Below are 23,087 nucleotides of genomic sequence, written 5' to 3' on the forward strand. Positions count from 1 at the left end.
TAACACATGCATTATGGTAATAAGCATGTGTTTACCTTCACAAATAAAGCAGTTATACAAGACAAAATTCTCATTTCACTGACCACAAACTTTCTGGTGTTTGTTTGATTTCTCTGTGTAAAAAGCCATGAAATGAAATCTTTTGTCTTGCTTATTATACACTTACTTGTCTTTATGTTTGCAAGAAGAGAGATAGCAAGAGAAAGACAGGAATCAGTGCAAAGGTACTGCAGCTAAAGAGTGGAGATTTCAGATATAGCCGTTAGCAGTTCAGCCATGATGGTGGCTGAACACAGCTGTCAGACCCAGATGGTGAGGTGCTAATAACATTCAGAGTTTTGCAGCGCACCGTTTATTTTCTAATAATAAAACTGTTAGCACTTGCTAATAGCATAGCCACTGCCTGCCAAGCACACGTTCCGGCTGACACTCACACCACTCCGCCATTTACGTGCCATACTGCCTAGTTGAATGGGTCTATAGTAGGCCATAACACAGTATGCCACGCACACACAGACACACACACACACTCTGACCAGCAGTATGTGTAACCAAGCAGAACAGAATGACCTACGATAATGAACAAGTGGATGTTAGTGTAAATACACATGTGGCAGTGAATGTAAACTGACACATTCTCACGAACATGTTTGACTTGTAAAATGTAAAATTTAAAAGTGTTTTTCAGAAACTAGTTTCACATATTGCCCTGCATTATGATGATGGCTTCTGGCTCTGGGAATACATCACATTTAAAGGAATAGTCTTTGCGTATTAGTTTAAAAATGATCTATGACAAAACAGCCAGTTTAAAAGCTATTAAAACATTAAAACAAGAAATAGTTGGCTTTTAATTTTAATGCTTAAATAATTCCAGAAATGAGAAGTCCCAGGAACCGTACTCTCTAAAGGCAAACTTCAAACGCATTCAAAATACCGTTAAAAAAATGAATAAATTTATGGAAGTACAGTAATAAATTAATCATTTTTAAAGAAACCACTCATGAGTGTATTGTGTCTGGGCAGTAGTTCTGGGTACCACATCTATACTCCCTGGGACAAAACAAAAGGTGCTATTCTGCAATAGTGCTGAGTCATCACAGTGTCTCCTACAATAGAAAGCAACTGTGGTGTGACACAGTATGTCACTGACCCTAAAAAAATGTTGTTTCTTTTTATACACTTTCCCATTTTAGGCTAGATCGATAATGTGCACTCATACCTAACTCAAAGTAATTTTATCTGCCTATTTCAATACCAATTTTACTCTTGCTTTTAAAAACTGATATATTCTGGCTTTTTTTTTTTACAGTCCTAGACAGTAGGCAATGACAGGAAATATACAGAGAGAAAGAACAGCGTGACGTGCAACAGAGGTCCACAGCTGGAATCAAACCTGTGACATTATGATTACATGCTGTGCGTGATGCCATCCATTTTTCTTCTCTTACAGTAAGCTGTTTATTGAAATAAAGATAGCTGTGTATGTTTGGCTGTATGTCAGAATCATAAGAACAAGGTACATTTGTCAGTATCATACAAGTTGTTTCACCTCAAAAATTATTCCTAAATATTTCAGCAGGAGCCAGCCAATTTCCCGTTAAGTGTCACTATGGTGTTTCTGCACACACGTACATCTGCAAAGTGCCACAATTAATTGGACTTCATTTCCGGGAGAAAATTTTTGATTGTTAGGCAGGCTGTAAAAGCACATCACCATACACATAATTACACAGGAAGGCGGGAGCAGCTTGCAGAATTTATCTACCGCCCCAAACTGGAGAGTATAGTGGGTCTGTGCTACGGCCTTTGAAGAGGCGTTTATGTCTGTATGCTAATGGTTACTAAATGAGCTAGCATTGACACATCACTGAAATGCAGCTTCATTTTGGTTTAAACTTACTGAGTCAGTGTTGCAGTATCTCAGTTTCCTTCAAATTGTTTAGCAAGTGAATAAATTACAAAGTTGATGATTTAAATTACATCACCTTGGTGGACACACAACTTTGTAAATGAAAATAAAACAATATGGACCAAATACAATAAACCAGAAGAGCAAAAAAAAAACAATGAAAATTAACTCTAAATTACAGTATGTCCGTATAATGTGTCAGGTCTTCAGCTGGCTCATGCAGCTGGAAGCAGAATCCGGTGTCTTGGATAATTGAGCTACCCTATGCCAAAGTTGTAACTTTTCATATTATGGAGAGATAAGTAACACAACAGCTAGAGTCACTCTAGTTAGCTCAGAAGTGTAATCACTCCTTTTATGCAAGGTTTGAAATGTACAACACTAAAGACAAGATGCTGGACGTGTGGAGGATACAGTGCAGGCCAAGTGACACAGTAAGGGTCTTTTAAAGATCTTTTCAGTCAGAGTTTGTGGATGAAAACTGGAATAGGATCGTTGGCTTTAAAAGGAAATCAAATTTTTCGTGGAAGTCTATGTGGTGGTTGAAGCACTGGTAGGTTAACATGGAATAGTCTAGTGTATTCTAATCTTTGTGTGTGTGTGTCTGAATGTATGCCTTTGCACATGCACATGTATGTGTGTGTGACAGAAGGTTCTGGGGCTGCTGTGTGCAGTACCGGCTGGCAGGGTGGCTGTCAGAATGGCCCTGTTTCCTGTGTCAGCTCTAAAATAGGTCCAAACACAACAGAGATGCACGACACACTCTGGCTATTTACAGCACTCGCACAGTGTGTGCACAGGATACTGCCAAGAGTATGGAACAAGACGCACTCTGCGTTGTACTGTATCTAGTCACAGACCTAAAAAAGGATGAATTCATTTCAAATAACATACAATCCAACAGGGCAAAGAAATAATACAGAAAAAATGTTTAAATGAATGATATAAATCATTAATCTTCTTTCAAGACATGTTTTACCTATCACAAGTGCAAGTGAGTCAGTGTGTCCATGCCCTTGACCCCTCCATATGTAGGTGTTATGTAAATAGAGTGTATAGTAAGGGCACTCTGTCCTGTTTATGTCATTGCACCCACCTCCTGTTCATTTGAACATCACCCTATGTGTGCCCATGACCAACCACAAACCTCCCAAATAATGTAGACATGCTGCCGCTTTGCTGCCTTGCTCTGGGCATGCCCACTAAAGATTAGCATGTAAACAACAAACAGATACTCTACATCCCACTACATAGGAATAGGTTATTACATGCTAAATTATGTTTTAACAATGCACAATAAATTTTATCACAGTTGGAAGGTGCTAGTTTTCTATCATTTTCTGTTTTTCGTACTTTGCTTTTACAGGCACACACTGATAGTAGCAGTCTGGAGTCGTGCATTTGTGTAAATGGTAGCTTCACCCAATACTACCTGACACACTGTGTTGTTACCAACACACATGCATTCATCCATAAATTCTACCATTTCCTGCCACAGTTGTTTATGTGAATTCTGTAGTCAGTTGTCACATCACATCAACTACCAAGACCAACGCCGACAGTTTAACCACAACAATTCATGACAAACTGTACGAGAAAATCCAGGCAATTATCTCAAATGAAATTCTATTATCTCAAGGGGGATACTTGGTTTATCATGATGATGGTACTCTTTGCCGCTCACTCCCCAAAGGCCTACCTTGTTAAAAGAGCTGCCATTTATAAAAAAGACTGACTCAAGTCACGTTTGATACAGGCTCAAGTTAAATTGTCAGGACACATATTTAATGACATGCTTCTGATGTGTTTAGAGAAACTCCACCCCCGCTGTTTCCAAGCAACACAACTTTGACTTGATCAAGTCCCATTTGCATCAGACATGCTTAAATATTTGTAAGGTGCCTCAGCTATTGTGTTATTTTGACCATTTAAGTTTTAGCAGTGCTTGTCACAGCATGCATTCCCACTACCTGAGTACTATGAGTTTTATCTGCAGCTCTGTCTACTTGTTTAACAAGTAACCCCGATAAATAGAGGCATTGACATTAAGTTTCAGGTCATGTTTGGTATCGCTTTGCCTCTCGCCCACACTTTCTCTAGTGTGAGCTCCTGCTACTCTTTGCTTCTTTTTCTTTGTCTAATTTAATCAAAATTTCCATCTCTAGTTTCAATTAGGAAGCCAAATGCTGAACGATAATTTCTTGGGTGAGGTCAGAAATCGCGAGAGAAGAAACGTAAAAACAAAAACTTACATTCTTTTTGAAAAAGCATGCTCTGATACATGAGAAAACCTTAATGTACACATTTTCTAAATTACATTAGCAAGTGCACAAGAAAAATAACAGGCTCACAGTTGCTGCCCCTTCAGAACTTTGGTGCTGCCAAACATGTTCATGTTTACATGAGTGTGTGCATGTGTCTATGTGCATGTGTGAGTGTGTAGTTATGCAGCCTCTTATGCAGCCTCTATCTGTGGTTACTGAGGAGCGTGAGTGCATATTTCTGTCAGCGTTTTATGTGTGTGTACCTGCTTGAAGCATGTTAATATACAGGGGTCATAGAGTCAATGTTTAACATCCAGGACATCCAGGCACTATATGACCAAGCTTTGAACCAGAAAAGTGAACCAAGAAATCTTGTCTTAGTCGTCTTGCATGTGTGTGCGTGTGTGTGTGCGTGCATGCGTGCATGTCTTGTGTGCTCTATGAACCAGAGAGATCGAGCCAGATGCCTCCAGTGTTGGACTTAAAGCTGGTTTGAATGGGCCAGGCTGTGTTCATCGTATGTCTAATCTTCCTGCTTTGGTGAGTGTAGGGAGGAGGAGAAAAAATCCATAGTCTTTTCATTCTCCTGTGACCAGTGTGCCTGTGAGACAGTAGCCGTGGGAATGGAGATGGATACAGGCAGCCCTGCCTCTGACCTTCCTCTACTCCAACAAGAATGGAGATAAACAGGGCCACAAGGATCACTAACATCTTTCTTTCTCAGGCACACAGATGCATGCACACACTCATACCAACACACACATACACACGACTCAGACAACTCATTAAAGCAATAGTAGGTGAATGTTGCAACAACAGTGTCCTACAGGGAGAGAGGTCTATTAGGGATACTATCAAGAGACGGGGGAAGGAAATGAGAGTTATTGTACCAGTCCTGTATGCATCTAATTCTGGTATGGTGTATGTGTTTGACATTTGTCTAATTTTGACCCAAAGGATCCAGCCAAGGATCCAGTATTAATATTTATTAGCTAAATCATTATAATAATATAGCAACTAGAGAATTAATCCATCCATCCATCTTCTTCTGCTTATCCAGGGCTGGGTCACAGGGGCAGTACCCTAAGCAGGGATGCCCAGACTTCCTTGCCTGGCCAACCTGCGAAGGAAGCTCATTTCAGCCGCTTGTATCTGAGATCTTGTCCTTTCAGTCATGACCTTCCTTCTCTTGTGAACAAGATCCAAAGCCACCTTTTTCCGGTTGAGAACCATGGCCGCTTCACACTCGGTTGCAAACCGCCCCAGTGCACGCTGAAGGTCCTGGCTTGATGGAGCCAACAGGACAACATCATCTGCAAAACGCAGAGATGAAATCCTGCGGTCCCCTAACTGGACTCCCTCCGAGCCCTGGCCCTAGAAATTCTGTCCATAAAAATAACGAACAGAACCAGTGACAAAGGGCAGCCCTGCCAGAGTCCAACATGCACTGCGAACAGGTCTGACTTACTGAATTACAATGCGAACCAAGCTTCTGCTCAGGTTGTACAGAGACTGGATAACACCTCCTACAGGATGTCATGAGGGACGCGGTTGAATGCCTTCTCCAAGACCACAAAAAACATCTGAACTGGTTCTGCAAACTCCCATGAACCCTCGAGCACCCTAAAGAAGGTATAGAGCTGGTCCAGCATTCCATGACCAGGATGAAAACTGCATTGTTCCTTCTGGATCCGAGGTTCTACCATCGGCCAGATTCTCCTCTCCAGCACCCTGGCATAGACCTTCCCAGGGAGGCTGAGGAGTGTGATCCTGAGGAGGGACCACCACCCCGGCCTGCCAATCCAGGGGTACGTCCACAATCGCCAATGTTGCAAAGGCGTGTCAACCATGACCCCAGCCTAGGCTGCTCTGGTGCCATGTGCACTGGTGGACACCCTTATGCTTGGACATGGTGTTCGTTATGGGCAAGCTGTGATTAGCACAGAAGTCCAACAACACAACACCGCTTGGGTTCAAATCGGGGAGGCCGTTCCTCCTAATCACGCCCCTCTAGGTTTCACTGTTGCTGCCCACGTGAGTGTTGAAGTCCCCCAGCAAACTGATGGAGTCCCCAATTGGAGCACCTTTCAGCACCCCTCCCAGAGACTCCAAAAAGGCCAGGTGCCCATAGGCCAAAACAACTGCAGAGTACCCAGCCCATAGGCCAAAACAACTGCAGAGTACCCGGAAAGTTAAAACAACTGCAGAGAGACGGCGAGAGACATTTTAGCGAGAGACCTGTTCCCAACCAGAAGGCACAGGGAAGCGACCCTTTCATTCAACAGGGAAAACTCCAATACCTGGCGGCTGAGCTGGGGAGCTATAATCAAGCCCACACCAGCTCGCTGCCTCTCACTGCGGGCAACTCCAGAGTAGGAGATAGTCCAGCCCCACTCAAAGAGTTGGGTTCCAGAGCCCAGGCTGTGCGTGGAGGTGAGCCAGACTATGTCAGTATTGTTTAACCTCCCGCACAACCTAAGGCTCCTTCCCCCCAGCAAGGTGACATTCCATGTCCCTAGAGCCAGTTTCAGCATCCAGGAATCGGGTTGTCGAGCCCCCCTGCCTTCAATTACTGCCCAATCCACAAAGCACTGGCCCCTTACAGATAATCCTGCGGGTGGTGGGCCCACAGAACGGTGGCCCCACTTTGCTGTTTCAGGCTTTGCCCGGCTGGGTCCCATGGGGGGAGACCCAGCTACCACGCATTCGCCTTCGAGCCCCAACCTGGTTCCAGGTTGGGGACCCAGCTACCAGGCAACGTCACGGTCCTCATCTTCTTCTTCTTCATAAGGGGACCATTGAACTGCTCTTGGTCTGGTCCGTCACCTAGGACCTGTTTGCCTTGGGAGACCCTACTAGGGGACTATAGCCCCTGACAACATAGCTCCTAAGATCATTAATTTTTTATTAACTCCAGAGAAATTTTTTCAATAAATATCTTTTACACAAAGTGTGTCGGTCAGAGAAACAACAAGAGACATGCAAGCGTGTGTGTTCAAAAGTGAGAAAAACATCAAAAACAGACGGCCTGAGAGTGCACGTATGGCAGATAGTTCATCCTAAATTACTCTACCCTCCACTCTGTTTCTTGGGGATTTTGGAGTGATATTCCCCTCTTGCTCCCTTGCTCCCTCAGCTGTCACAACCCATCACCACAACTATTCCACTTCAGCTGCAGGGATGCAGTGAAAGCTTTGTCCCTCTCCATCACTCTCCTTTCACATCCCTCTCACTAATGGCAGTTGTGGCATATTGGGTTGTATATTGAGAATGCATTTGCTTGTATACTTACATTGTTTTTAACCATGACCTATTGGTTTAAGGACACAGCAAGAAACTAAAGACATTTTAGTTCTTGCTAAGAGTGTAATACTGTAGAATGTGAAGCTGGAAAGTTAAAACACAACAATTCCTTTGGTCATGGCTTGTATCCGTAGAGATGCATGTGTCTTATTATGGTTTGTCAGGGGTCATTAGTGTAATCCAAGCGGACAGAGGTTTATATAAAGAGAAGTGTGCCAGTGTTCTCTTTCTGTTTGTGTTTTTTTTTTTTTTTTTTTTTTTTTTTTAGTGTCTATATGCAGCCGCTTCCGATAATGTCATCCTACACTGCTCTCTGCTTCTCGCAACCAGAGATCAGCTGTGAACTCATCGCTCTCCTTTAATGGGCAAGCTGCAGAGAGGGAACACACAAAAAAAGAGTGAATTTCAGAGCAGTTTCAGAGAGACAAGGGAGAGTATGAAGAAAGAAGACAACGAATGAAAAAACAGGACTGTAGGTCTCTACCACAACATTTTTCCCAGGGGTCTCACACCATTCCACATAAAAAAACATATGACAGTAAAGTGGCCAATGGGGTTACCAGTTTGGCCTAGCTTGGTGTACCTGTGCTACACTTCAGAGAGCAATCTTATAACATATGGCCTTTAACCTAATATGCATCTTTAGTACAAACATACAGAATTGAGCTGCTCCTCGGCCTCCGCACTTTTTACAGAAAGCCCTACTTTGTCAGGTCTCTGTGGCCATGTATTCTCCAAGGGTGATAGTACCCAAACTCTGTAATTATAAAATGCAAAGGGCATTCCTCAGCCTGGTTAACCAGAACTATGAGAGGGAGGGACAAATATTTACTCCCTCCACCCCTTCCCTCTGTTTCTCCTCCTTTAATGTGCCCACACCCCAATAATTTAACAGTAAGAGCAACTCAGCCTTGTAAACACAACTGTTATGTCTGTGCTCACAGAGCCATGAAGCAGACATACAGGCTCCACTACCCCTGCAGCTACTACTAATACAGGCTCCTCTTTTCTCCTCTCCTCAGCTCACCTCATCCGTATGTACATTACCACTCCATACAGCAAATGTTTGTGGTGACTTTCAGAATATTTATTTATGGATGAAATGAGGAATAGCAGAAAAGTATCAAAGATATTTACCACTATGTACCACTTGTCAGATTTTCTTTCCTCCCTGCAACTGGACACATTGTCCTTTCTAAAAAAAATAACAGAAACAAAACTATAACCTTGTTTTTATCTTTCTTCTGTAGTAATATTTATTTTCATATGCTGCATATCAAGTCTGTGAAGCCATAAATTGCCAAAGTTATTTAAACAACAGCATTTGGCAAAAAAAATACAAAGACATTGAAATCAAGTAATAGAGTTGTTTTTTCTTGTCTGCATAGACTAAAAATCCAGACAAGCTTAAAGGTCAAAGAGCAGTGCGCTGACTTTCACAGTACACCAATTGTGAGGAATTAAAGAGTTTCTCTATTACACGTGCAAATTACCCATATTAAATTTCTCTTATCGTAATTGTTTCACAGAAACTTATAAGTGCTATGTACTAATTTATTCAAACATGATTCTGAAGTTAAGACAAATACCTTGGTGAGGTGCCAGAAAATACCAGAAAATTAAGACCATTGGCCTGAATAAAATTTGTATGTTTATAATTGTGATAAAAAATACTGTCATATCAGTCTGAATCATGGAAAACATAAGTCCTGTACATGTGTATGTGTCTTTGAAATGTATTAATAGTACACTCCACTGAACTGTTTATCTCAACACTTTGTAAAAAGTGTGATAATATCTCTATTTTTTTATTTTCTGTGTGCATGTATTATGTTGATCCTAGATGGATTAAATAGCCAAGCTTGTTTTAATTAAACATATGAAATAGAAAATAAACTTTTGGCGCAAGCATGCCTGTCTGACAGGAAGAAACAGAGAGAATCGTATTGTCTCAGAGGCTATTTGTGTTTGATGTTAACGGACAAGCACAATGCATTAAGCCTGGAATGTAAGTAATGTGCACTTAGACATAGAGCCGCAGCCACACTGTGTGGACAGTATCGTTTAACGTGCTGCAATGACTGTTAGGCTGCTGCATCTCATTGCCTCTCTTTCGTTCTGCATCTTTTCTCTCTCTCTCTCTCTCCCTCTCTCTCTCTCTCTCTCTCTCTCTCTTCCCATTTTCACTCTCTGTATACATTTCTTAAATGGTGCGCTAGTGTGAGAGATGAAAGATGAGAGAGGACACTGCAGGTCTCTTTAGAGCTATTTACTTTGTACCATTCTGTCTCCCTCTGGTCCTGTTTGTCTGAGTGAAGTAAGATGCTGAAAATACTCCAGAAACATTTGATATGATGCAGTGCTACAGGACAACTTTTATCCATGCTTTAGAAAAACACTAAACAATGGTGTGATTCAAGAGTGGAGCTAAACTGTCAGTATAAATGCAGGCCTGGCCTCAACAGAAGACCCAGCACCCTGTGTGAATGACTGTGAGAGCTGGTGTATGGCAGGATGAAGTGTGTTCATTTCCTTATTTATTGACGCACTTGCTTTTCTCTGAGTGTTTGAAATTAATAACAGCCAGCAGAAATCAGACAGAGGGATGAAAATCAGCACTTTCCCCGCAGTGAAGCCATTCATCAAGCTAACGAGCGGGAGAATAGGAGTGGAGGAGGGGAAAAGTGACGTTTGGAGAGGGAGCAGGGAGCAGGAGGGAAGCAGGTGCAGTGTGAGGCAGAGGGAGGGTGAGAAAGTGATGCTGGGAACAAAGGTGAGGGGAAGGAAGCTAAGTTTGTTTGGGAGGAGGAGAGTCATTTGGATGATAGCACACAAGAGGAAACATGTGTCACTCTAAAACAGGAAAGAGAGAAACAGAGGCAGTTTCTTTTGGAGGGATTGGCAAAGAGCAATGCAGTATAGAAATTAATGATGGTATATTTATACATTTAGGTATACATACATGGATGTTTAAGTCCATGTCTTTACTAATTGCTAATCAGTGGCTCCTGCAGCTTTATAGCCTTTAATAACACAAATATACAATGACTGGAATTTTTAGGCCTCAGCAAGCAGCATCCAGCTCCACAAACAGTCAGTACTGGCTCCAACAGCACTATTACCTCATGATGATGAGGACTGAAGCACATACAACACAAAGCTCTTGTTCACTATTATCTCACAATGGCTTGATCCTATACTGCTCCACCTCCCCAAGGGCCCACCAGAAACCCAACAGTGTCTCACACCCAGAGCAGGGCTGACTAAGCACTTACCGCTGAGCCTCTCTTTTCAGAGTGGGAGAGGAGTGCCATGCTGAGTACTCTGCCACAGGAAAATAATTAGCAAAGTGGAGCTCTGCCCAAACACATTGGACGAAATTTAGTACTTACTTCACATACAAAAACTATAAATCTTTCTTGCTTGCTTGCTTGATTTCTTTCTTTGCTATGAAAGTATTATTCTTGCAACCAGCAGTGAAATTTTGTCTCTCCTTTAATTTATGAAACTAAGTATTTGTATTGCTAATGGAAGATAGATTTAGGACAACTCCAATGAATGGAGCTTCCAGTAAGTAATGAAAAAGTGCCCAGTAAAAGCTGCTTTGCACTCTTTCTTGTGCTTGCTGCCTTGTAGTGATGTAAACAGTGCCCATCTTGCTGTACATGGATATCTGTATTTTTAACTTTAACGTTAGACCACAGTGTCACCAAAGCTAAATATAGTCAGCTCCTCCCAAGACGTTTCCAGTTTCTCAATCCTTTCCAAGAGGCAGGTGGAGCAGAGAGAGGGGTGGGATGATGGGGGGTAACACCCAGTCTTGAATATATCATTCCTTGACTTTTGACCCATATGATGCAGTAGGTTGTTTTCTGCTCTGACTCCCTTTCTCTTTCTGCCCTCTGCACTCCTCCTCTATCCAATTCATTTTCTCCTCCACATGACAGGTCCATCTGGATCGATTTCATCTGTCCTCAGAGATGGAGACCAACATCCTGGCACCCAGAAATAGAGCTCTGTGTGACAGAAGAACCTGCGACCAACTGTAACTGTTAGCACACAGCTCTAAGCAAGAAAGGATGGAAGAACAAAATTATTTGGAAAAAATGACAAGTAAGTATTAGGTGATTAGTTGTGTGTATGGAAACTGCTTCTGTAAGTTTCACTCAGACTGACCTGACATACAAAACACGCTTGGTGGCCTCTCCTACCTGTTACATTGTGCTTATGTTGTCAGATGCACACACACACGTCTGCTTACCCAATCTATATTTGCACTCACCTCTCCTTCTCATAGCCTCTTTCACACATTTATATTGAGTATTCTGTATATACACCTGGGGTTTTATCTTTGTCAGCATTTTCTGGGTCCTCCAGCTACCTGCTGGGGTCTGAACTCTCTTTGCGTGGCAAAACCTTGAAGTGTGTCTGGCTTCATAACATACATACCAGTCACAGATAAGACACACTGGCAAGCTCATACAATGTTATGAAGTAAATACATTTGTGCTTAGGAAAACCTTTTTCTTATGCATTTGTCAGGTGTAGGCGCAGTGGTGCAGTGACACAGTGTCCTGGTGGTGTCTAGGCCATCCAGGCCAGAGTCAGGACACTCTTTCCTCAGGCAAGGACACCAAGACCTGGCTCTCCGTTTCCATCACTCAACCTGTCCTCCTGGAGCTACGTGGCCAGACTGCTCATCACCCTCCCCCCTCGTCATATGCATGGATTTGCATAAAACAAAGGCATCGCTCTGCCTGCAATGTCTGCCATGGTTTAAACCGCAAAGCACGGGATGGAGCAGACCACACCATATGCAGCCGCTCTAAGCTCGGCTGGCAGGTTGTCAGAGCACAACATCGGTATTGCGCACTAGCATGGACAGGGAACTGAGATTTATGAGGCTGACTAAGATAGACATCCTCATGGTTTTCCACTTTCATTTGTTTAACATCCGTTCCCTTGGCATTGTTTATATAATACACCCCCTAGCAGTGAGCAGAGGGCACCTAATTCACAGTGATGATGTGGGAGGAGAATCAGAGCACTTAAAACACTTCATCTAAAGATGATTTGTCCTTGTCTTTTCTGATGGCTTTTGTCCTGCTTCCCCTCCTGAAGTTAAGTGGACTTGGAGAAAGGCCAGCTACTGATCCCACCCCCCACTTAGATACAATCAAGTAAATAACACTGGATACAAATACATGCACACACAAGCACAGATGCATCCTATGCATTCTACTCCACCAAGGTGGAAAGTCATGAATAAAAGCCCAAACCTTTTCTCATTCTTACTTATCATGACCAAACACAGCAAAGAGATTTGCTATGGAACAACCATAGGGTTTGCAGTACACACTTGCCCAGATTGCTCTCTGTCTGTGAATTGTTTTCAGCACTAGAAGCGTACTCTTCACTCTGCACTTCTCCTGGAGCCTGAGGCCCTCTGTTTTTTCTATCTACCCTTTTCACACAGAATCATGTGACAGGTCACTTACATTTGAGTGAGTGGCTATAATTTGCTGGTTGTGCTGTTAATCACAGTAATGTTTTTTGTCATGGATTCAAATGGGGAGATACATACAATACTAGGCGTGCGTATGGCACTGGGATGATAGAGAGGTGCAACAGAATAGATATAAAGGTTGACAAAAAGATTATGTGTTCCACACTAATAAGATTAAACAAACTACAGTACATTATCGTTTTTCTGGAAGCCTTACAGTATACAGTAAATCCCTTAGTATCACAGCAAAATTGCCAGTGTGTTAATTTCACACTAAAAAATGTTTCCACTGTTCACATATGAAGACTTTTTTAGTGTGGATTTTCAGTGTATTATATGTGGTGACTTATAATGAATGATTTATATGGATTGGATCATGTAATGATAGAGGTAATATGGCCAATAATACTGCTGTATATATTAGAATTCAGTTTTAAATATACAGCTTTGATCATTTTTTAAAGGGCTAACCTTTGTGTACTTGTTTTGAAAATGTGACTTCACTCACTGTTATGAAGTTTCAGTATTAAGGACATACAGAAAAGCTTACAGAGATCAAGTAAGAAGTGTTTTACCTTAAGGAGCCAATGGTACGAAGGAATGGGGCTTGAAATCACAGATGGAGGAATTTTCTTGATGACCTAAAGGAGCAGATAAAATTAGACAAAACATTTCAAAATGCATAAATGGTTATCAAGGCAAATAGACACGGCGTCTTCTCTTGCTCTTCTGGTTCTTTTACTGTGTATCACTCCCTGACAGCCACACAGGCACCCACACATAAAGAAACACACAAACAATCACAAAAAAACATGTAGATCCATTCTGAGCGAGATTCGCTTTCACTTTGTCTGTCTGTTGAAATACAGTACATGTATTATAGTAAGCATTTGATGCAGGGGGAAATGTAAAAATTTGCATGCAAATAGATTCTAGAGGCAGAACCCATGCATCAAAATACTGTAACCACAAGAGACAAAGCTAAAATATCTAAGCATACAGTGTACCATTACACAAAAAGGCAAATAGTTTTATGCCAAAGCCTTTGTTCCTGTTCATTAAATGGCATAATTAATAGTTCTAAAAGAGAGGGAATCATGTAGACAAATAAATGGAGAAGGATGGTAACATCTGCCTTTTCTACTACCGCGTGGCTGATGCTTTCATAAGCACTCCCCTCAAAACACACGTAAATAAGCATGTTGCTCTGGGAAGGTCCACATAGTTATTTATATGGCCTATAAATGTTGCTACACAAATGAAAACATTCCTGTGCACCAATCAGCCAAGCAGGGTTCCTTTGGAACATTGGGGAAAATGACAGTTGTGAAAATACTTTGCCCAAACACTGCAGTGAAGGAATTTTTAAATCACTGGCTTTTCAAATAAGTGCTACATAACTCAGTTCTACAGAGTATCCTGAACTGCTGGATAATGGCCGGGATGTCGCATGATTAAAAAAGTCAGTGCATCTAAATCACATGGCGTAATCAGCGTTTGATCAGCATTACTGATAGCTTTGAGGAAAGTTTAAAAAGTTAATGGTACTTAAAAGGTGAGAGTTTATATTGAGAAAAGACAAAGAGCCTTCTTGACTGACAAATGGAAAGACAGCAGTTGTTAGAAATGTATGGGAACATGTATTGTAAAATATGCTTAGTTTCCATTTTTCTTGTCATTTTCTATTACGTCATTATGACACTAAAGTGCATTGTTGGTGATTTTCTATGCAAAACTTTGAGGTATTTTGGTCATTGTTCGTTGATTCTTCATTTGATCTGTTAAATGCATTGCTCTGCTGCAGCTCACAAACATGCTTTAAAAGTTACAATTGTGGGGGGAAAAAAACATTTACAGTAGTTCTAGTAAAATCTAAAGAGCACAACTGTGTTCTTTTCATATAGCTAGATTTTTCTCTTATTTGTAGGAATTTGAAAACTGTGTGCCACTTTGAAAGTGTTACTTTTTTTACTTTGTTACCTTGTGTGAAATGGTACTGTTAAGCAATGGTGTTGCATTTATTTAATTCAGATGCTCTTGATTTCAGTCCATATACAAGCATATACAATTACCCCAGCAAGTCCTGACCACCTCATCACCAACATATCCTGCACCCAGTCATTCAAGCACAACTTTCTAATGACACCATGTGTATCTGCTTAACGTCTATTTGAAACATCTGGTCAATTTGTGCCACAAAGAAGTAAAGAAGTGCAAGAGCCAAGTGTACTTTGAAAAATGAAAAGAATCGTAGCGGATCCCTAATGTCCATTTAATTTGGATCAGTGGGTGTTGCTCTGCTGCACCTTTCGAATGCACTGCAAAGTGAGAGGAATTTTTTTGTCTGCATCTGCTATGAATCTGGACAGACTATTTGTGGATGTGGCAGTCACCTGCTTGTGCTGAAACACCTGACTGCCGTTACTATTAATTATTTGATTCTAGCATATCTTTCGCAACATCAGCCTTCATGCAGAAGAATTTCACTTATACTTCATTATAAATGCACACTGGATTGTCATAGTAATTAGAATCTGCACTTACATCTTTAAAACAACCTTAAGAAACTACTTTTTTTGGCAACATTTGCAGTACATGAAGTGAGTAAGTGAAAAAAGGTAAGGGAATGATAACATTTTTTATTTTAAATTATTTTGAATTCATTGCACTACTTGAGAGAGCAAAAAATGTTTTTGCCTCATAAAAGGTTTGGGATTGTGTGTGCTTGTAATATTGTTTTTAATATTAATGTGTAAACTCAGGACTGATAATGTAAAATCCTAGTTTAGAACACGTAGTCTAACTCAGTGAATGTGGAGGAACAATGAATTTTGCAGAAGTATCACTGGTTGTTTTGTTGTCTCTTTGCGCTGCCCACAACAGAATCCTTGCATGATGTGGGTGTGAGAATAAAATTAACTGCTCTCTGTGATCATGGTGCCACGATCAGTACCCAACAATCTCCATTATACTGCTGTGATTAGTTAAACCAGTACAAAGACTGACTTATTTTTATCATTCCTATTTTCACTTGACAATGAGCTTTGGCAGCATGGAACTAAAGTTGGCAGGCTTGAGCCAAGTGCCACGTCTGCCCTGTTCTACACATTTTCATGTAATAGTTGTACTGCATACTGCCTAAGTACCTAAACACCTTTTGCATATTTAATTGTATTTAATTCTAAACTATTTCTGATTCATCTACTTGAAGCTGAATCACATTACCATGTTACATGATATAAGAGGTTTTATATAAAAACAAGAAACACTTCCAATAAAAGTTGCCTTAAAGAAAATTCAGAAACATGTAACAAAAAAATATGCCACAAGAGTATAACTCTCTAAGACAGTGGTGAAATACAGGAAATGGGTAAAAAAAAATGGCAGTGAGTTGTCCTGAATTTGCTGTGTATTGTGCCATGTCAGATGTTCATGTACATCTCATTCAGTGGGTTCTGGGCAGAGGAAATGAGCATAAGCTCCCCAGGGCAGAGATTACTCTAATGACTTTTAAAGCAGCCTTGTGTGCTGTAACGTTTGACCTCCGCTCATCCTCTTCTCCAAAATATGACAAGAGAGAGACGCACATGCCTGCAAAGACACATGCTCACACATTTACACATAATGAGCGCCCCTTTTTATCCACACAGGCACTCATCAACTTTTCACACCGATCTGTCTAAGTTAAGAGATGGAGAATCATACACAAGCAGCAATATAACAAAACCCATTTTCTGGTACAATCTAATGCTTTTAAGAATTCAGACACCAAACAAGGTCTGTCAACTGGTGCACTGCTACTTAAGTAAACATCGTGTTGCATCTTATGCTTTCAGTCCACATAGGGCTACCGTTCCATATGAGTGCATCACTACAAGAGTGATAGATTTATCACACATATAACCACTACAACCACTGCAAATTAGAACTGTCTTCACAGAAAAGCCAGTTAGCTTGAAGACTGAGTCATATATATATGCCAGACTAAAGAGAAATCCAAGGAATATAATGCCCTGAAACAAAAGGCAGGAGCAAATCTATGCAGGGCCATTTACTGTTCGTCTCTTGTGTTCATACTGATGCCGGTGTGTAAGGCTGCTGTGTATTCAGTTCTAGTGTAGGGATATTAGAAGCCGAACTGCTCTCTCCCAATAAGGAAACAATCAAAATAAACAAGCCAAAGAGTGTAACAGAGCAGCCCTAAACTGAAACCAAATTTTTTACATACCATTCAAAACACATCAAAAAAAAAAAACACCACATGAATTTATAGCCATTGGAAAAGCAAAGCCTAACTCCTAAGAAGAAATCATTTTGTGTTTGAAATAGTTAGTATGGAGAAATGTTCTTTAAAGGGAAATAAAGCAAACAGTTATCCTCCCTGAAGTAATTTAATACATTGTTGTGGTTAATATGAAATATCAAAATATAGCAGCACTACTGCTTAGATCAAATAAATGTAATTAGATAAATTGAGGAAGAAGGAGAGCAGCTTGGCTGTAAATTGCATGGTGTGTGCATGCTAAGACCCAACACTGGCACAGCTGCACGGAGCTGCACTCACGATTTATCATCTCTACATCGCAGGAGCCAGTGGGCCACACCACTATTAATCATCAGCAAAATCATTTAATTCAGCCCAAGCCTGACTATTGTCTCAGTCTCTCTCCTCACTCTGGGCAAATCAGCCACCACAGCAGCAGCACACACCTCAGAGGAAATCACACAAAACAGAGTGGGATACAAGTGTTAAAACTCTCTAAAAGGGTTAAGAGTCTCTTTCTTTGACAGGCTATGTAGCACATCATCACTGGCAGATGGTGCAGAAGGTGGCTTCTTTGTAAATTTACCCAGTCTGAAATTTATAACTGAAAGGACTACTGTTCATGGTGCAGAATATAACAGTTGATCACTCAGTGCTGTTAACACACTGACAGTGTGGTTAATTTTTATGAAAAGTGCTCTTTGTCTGTGTCTTTTGCTCATAGCCACACACACAAACTGTGGCTAAGTTGAAAGAAGCTGACAAATCCAAGCTGAATCTGTCCTCAGAAACCGTAGTACTTCTTCAAAGTGTGTCTTGGCACTTTGGTCTTCCTGTTTCAACAAACAAATAGTTCTGGAACAGTGAAACAAGATGCCCACAAGGCTATTCCTTGTCTCAGAATGAACTTATAGAAGAACATTTCCTCTTGTGTTTCTGAAAAGTGGCCTTTTCAGATAATACACCAGCACAGTGAAAAACCCATGCTGAAATGATATGTTTGAACATGAGCTAAAATGCAAGATTTGAGTACAGCAGCGCTTAGCCTCTTCTGCTTGTCGCAGTGGCAGACTTACATTGGCACCTTCTCTGGCACCCCCTCACATGCCTGACATTACTGTGCCCTCACTGCACCCCCTCACCGAGAGCATGTCTGCTCCAGATCAACATCCAGGCCCACTGACAAACAGGATAAAGCAGGGTGAAACTGCTAAAGCCAAACAATGATGTGCTAATGACAATAAGCTCACAGTATCCAAAAAACATGCATACAGACAGCAGGCACACTACACATTCACAGGTCAGTAACACAGCAGTATGAAATGAAAGGTACAAATATAAAACATGCATAGCCACACATCACTTGTACATTTTCCCATTCCAGTAGTAAAAACACATGCACATTTAAATTCAGAGACATGCAAACACACACACACACACAAAGAGAGACGCTCACACACATCACAGGCTACATTTTACATTAAAGTGATCATAATGTAGTTATAATATGCAAAACCACATTAGTCTTCTATAGTTAAAATGAGAAAGTAATTCTTGGACCATTTTCTTAAAGTAGAATATGCAAATATATTTTTACATTACACACAAAATTTGATAGTGAAGGTAATACAGAACGGAAATGGAGTTGAAATAATGAAACAAAACTGGAAACATGTAAAAGTCTACCACTATATATAACTATGTTTTGAAAATAATTTTTCAGCCTTGTAATTTGAGGATTTTTGAAGAAAAACTGTAAAACCTATCAGACTGTGAATTGTTTGTCAGGACAAAAGTACATTCAAATGTAGGCCACTGCGTGTTGAATTTTTTGTTTGTGGTTTTATTTGCTTGTAAGTAACACTGGACTTGTATCTCCACATTTTTACAGCACTGGTGCAACACAATTGACAGAATATCCTAATCTGAATTCCTTCCCAGTTTTTGCCTTCATTGTTTTGGATGAATTAATGAATGACTCTTGTTAAAATTTTGTTTCTGACACGTTCAGTTTGGGCCCGTTATTAAACTGGTGTTGGATTAAAACAAGTCAAAAAGGGTGACTATTTAGCAAACACAGACACTAAAATGTAGTGCAGAAATCTCCATCATGTTTTGAATCTAGTTTCATGTTTCAACACCAAAGCAAATATTCTCAGGACAAGTCAAAAGAAAAGTGAGAAACTTATTGAAGACAATTACATACATTTATTGCATATCATTTAATTGTATGAAATGAAAAACGAGCACATATGAACATCACATATGGTTAGTGAGTGAAATAATTTTGCACAGCAAAATATATAGATATATATATATATATTTATATACACTATATATAAGTTGAAAGATTAATTAACATATTTGCAAGATTTATTGGCGAATGATACTCCCTCATTTTACACATGCAGGGTGTCAATCCCTGGCGAGCTAACAATGTCCAGACATTATTAATTATAATAATTGTTATTGCTTTGCAAATATTGAGTTTGTTTAAAACAAAACAAGTCTCTCTTGAACTGCTAATAAAGTATCAAAACATGTTACGAATAAGTCGTAACAGAATGCCAAACCTTTTGCCAAAATCTTCTTGATATGTGAATAACTTTTCCTTAACTTCTACATGATTACAGGCGAGAATTTTTAGTGCATTTCAGTCCATAACAGGTCAGTTCGTTGAAGAAACACATTTTACAAAAACACAGCAATTTGCTTTGACTTGGGCAATGAGAATAATCTCCTTCAACAATACTTTTTGAAATACAATAAGAAACGCGTGATGGAGACCAATACAGCTCTCACACTTCTGTTTGAAGCTCATGCTGCACAAGCGCTCTTTATGCACTGCACAATACTGCTCAATGTATAAACTGGAGCCGAGCCAATTTCTCTAAACCATTGTTAAAATACTGTTGCAGCAGTCTCCTTATTAATTATCCTAATAATCTACATGTAGCACATTATCTTTTGCAATTTAGATTATCAACTTTATACTTAAATTACACTTTAAAATATTCAAAGGTTGACAGATGCACAATGGAATATGTTTAAATAACAATATAGGCTTTAAGCAACAGACTAAACTTCCAGGAAGGGGACTGGTGATTTCCTTAATAGTGAAGGCTTTTCTTTTCCCCTCGCACAAGGATCGCCGCCGATCAACTTCCATCAAGAATGCATAGCGCATTCACAGCTGCCTAATGACAGCCGATGATGGTGCACTTCAACACAGCTGAAATGCACTGTATAGATTTACAAGGGGTGGGAAGTCCTGTCACTTTTTTGTTGCTGTCCCAAAAAAGTGAGGAGGCCACAAATGAAGTATGAATGCCATGCTGGAGTCATCCGACAAAAAGGACATCTTCAAGCACAGAAAAAAACCATACATGTCCAGCATGCAGGGCAGTTCAATAACACATCTCTTTAAAAACAATGAATAGTTTGTAATGAGTATAGTCTTTTGTTGCTCAACACAATAACAAGCAAACGCATGAGATGAGGTGGCGTCAAACGACAGGCTCGCAATCCTCCACGTTTGGCAGACAAAAAAAAAAAGGAAGTAAAAAAAAAGACCAAAAACATACTGTCGATGGATATAGTTCTGACAGGAATCTGTACATTTAATTAAAAGAAAAATGATGAAAGGGGGCAAGTTGATGAACTTGAAAGGAGTATACTTGTGTTTGCATGCACACTTGGTATACTGACTCAACTTTCAAAAATCAGAGTTTAGCTACTGAAACACTGCAAATTTAATGACCAACGATGAAAAAATCCTGACAAACAGGCTAAGCATAATATACTTGTATGGTAGCAAAAAGTAGCTGAAAGTTTTCTGAATACGCCTCTCCAAAATTAAAAGCGCGGATGACTAAGCCCCCAAATCTAAAAACAGTCGTTGACATGAACAAACTCTTTGTTTTCAAAAATTGCATAAAATGAAAAAAAAGAAAAAAATCAAAAAGTTGACAAATTAGTTCTTGGTCTAGTAGGTTCTGAGCCAAATGAAGATTTAAAAAAAGTTTCATAACTTTTTAAGCGGGAGTAACTCATCTGATATTCTTTTTTTTTTTTCAGGATAATGTCGAGACTCACATGAAAAACTCCGGGGATGACGGGTTGTTGTCACTGCTGGATCCATTTTCTCTGAAGCCGTTGCTGATGAGCTTCTCATACTTTTCCTTGTACGCGTCCCTCTCCCGGACCAGCCTGGAGATCTCTTGCTTTAGGTGCTCAACCTGCTGCATGAGTTGAGTCTTCTCTCCCTCCAGGACGTGCCGCTGCTGGACCCGCTTGAACCGACAGGACTGAGCGTAGCCTCTGTTCTTTAGGGTCCTCCTCTTCTGTTTCAATCTGATCACTTCTTCCTTGCTGACCCCCCGTAGCTGCCGGTTGAGCTCCCGCACTGACATGGTCACCAGCTGTTCGTCTGAAAACCGCTCCTCCAGGCGCATGTGTGGGTGATTTGTCACAGAAGTGCCGTTGGACTGCACGCCGGGTGCCTGGTGATGGCTGCTGTTGTGGTGGTGATGGTGGTGGTGGTGGTGGTGCTGTGCTCCGTTCTGAGCGGCTGCCGCAGCGATAACTGCGGACACCACCGCCGCGGCAGACCCCATCTCTTCTCCGGCCATGGTGCTTGTTGCCCCGGCTGCTCCAGCAAACTGCTGGCCCCTGGCATAGCCATCGAATGACTGGAGCTGGTGACTGCTGTTGATCAGCGCCTCGACTGCGTCTTCGGGACTGAATCCCAGCGCCTCTGGATTCAACTGCTGTTGATAACCGGACATCCAGTAGAAATCCTCTATGTGTGTCTTCTGCTCACTCCCCGACCCCGGACTGGGCGCCGAGAAGCTTGGGGAAGGGGGCACCGAGCTGCAAGGCGTGCTCATCGGGGTGGAAGACAAGGATCCCCCGGCGATAAGGCGACTGCACTGGCTGATGTTGCGATCGGGCTCCACCGGCTCCTTTTTCACTTCAAACTTCATCAGATCGAAGTCATTAACATATTCCATGGCCAGGGGACTGGTGGGCAGGTCGGAGTTGCTCATTGCCAGCTCTGATGCCATCCTCTTGCTGCTGACAGTCCTCCAAACGGGGTGAAGAGCAGCTGTCAAACTGGGTTGGTTGTTAAGAACGTGAGCCAGTTTGATTTTTAAGCGTTTGTCTTGAAAGTGAAAAAAAAGAGCTTTTCAGTGTCCTTTTTGCAGCCACGGACTTGCAGGCGAGTACGAGTAGTTTTTCTTTGCAGAGTCTATTGCACAGACACAGCAGTGCCGCGCGCACGAGTAGCGGAGTCCTTTTTCAGCATGTGAAATTCGGCGGTTTAGTATTTCAAACATTTAACACTTGACGGTTTCTTCGTAAATACATTGCACAAGCGGAGAGGGAGAAAAGCCGAGAGTAAGGGAGTGAATGCAGTCTCGCACGTTATAAACCGCTGACTGGTGGGGAGGTTTTTTAGAGGGATCACACAGCAGATGAGTTTAAGAGCATTGTAGCTGCCCTGACGTCAGGCTGGAAATGGGAAATTGACTCGGACGAAGAGCCAATAGGGTCGCAGACTCCGACAGCTAATTAACATATGAGTAGTCCAAAGAAACAAAACTTTTCTCAACTGTCAAGGGCCATCAGCTGACTGTCAGCTGGGACACAGCCTCCTAATTCTCTGGCTGTTATCTCTAAACCTTTAGAGTCCGAGACAGGGATTTATACCAGTTTAGTTTATTTTCGCTTTTAGTCGAAGAAGTAGCCATGCGTGCATACTTTTTACCAGTGGACTCCCGGTGCGTTTAGAGAAAAAAGAGAAACACAGAGAAAAAGATCTATCTATCTATAGAG

General features: G+C 41.2%; 1 protein-coding gene across 3 annotated transcripts in view; it reads right to left on the reverse strand.

Moving 5' to 3' along the window:
- The window catches only part of mafa (MAF bZIP transcription factor a), a 70,891-nt gene extending 48,157 nt beyond the window's left edge, over positions 1 to 22,734 (reverse strand). For all 3 annotated transcript variants that reach the window (XM_026319651.2, XM_026319652.2, XM_026319653.2), the window contains exons 1-2: positions 21,345 to 22,734; positions 13,561 to 13,626 (exon numbers count right to left, since the gene is read on the reverse strand). In XM_026319651.2, coding sequence (XP_026175436.1) covers positions 13,599 to 13,626; positions 21,345 to 22,315 — 999 coding nt within the window. In that variant the 5' untranslated portion in view covers positions 22,316 to 22,734 and the 3' untranslated portion in view covers positions 13,561 to 13,598. The remainder of the gene's footprint in view (positions 1 to 13,560; positions 13,627 to 21,344) is intronic.
- Between the last annotated feature and the right edge of the window lie 353 nt (positions 22,735 to 23,087).

The sequence above is a fragment of the Mastacembelus armatus genome, chromosome 3 (assembly GCF_900324485.2).
Source record: "Mastacembelus armatus chromosome 3, fMasArm1.2, whole genome shotgun sequence".
In the NCBI taxonomy this organism is placed as follows: domain Eukaryota; kingdom Metazoa; phylum Chordata; class Actinopteri; order Synbranchiformes; family Mastacembelidae; genus Mastacembelus; species Mastacembelus armatus.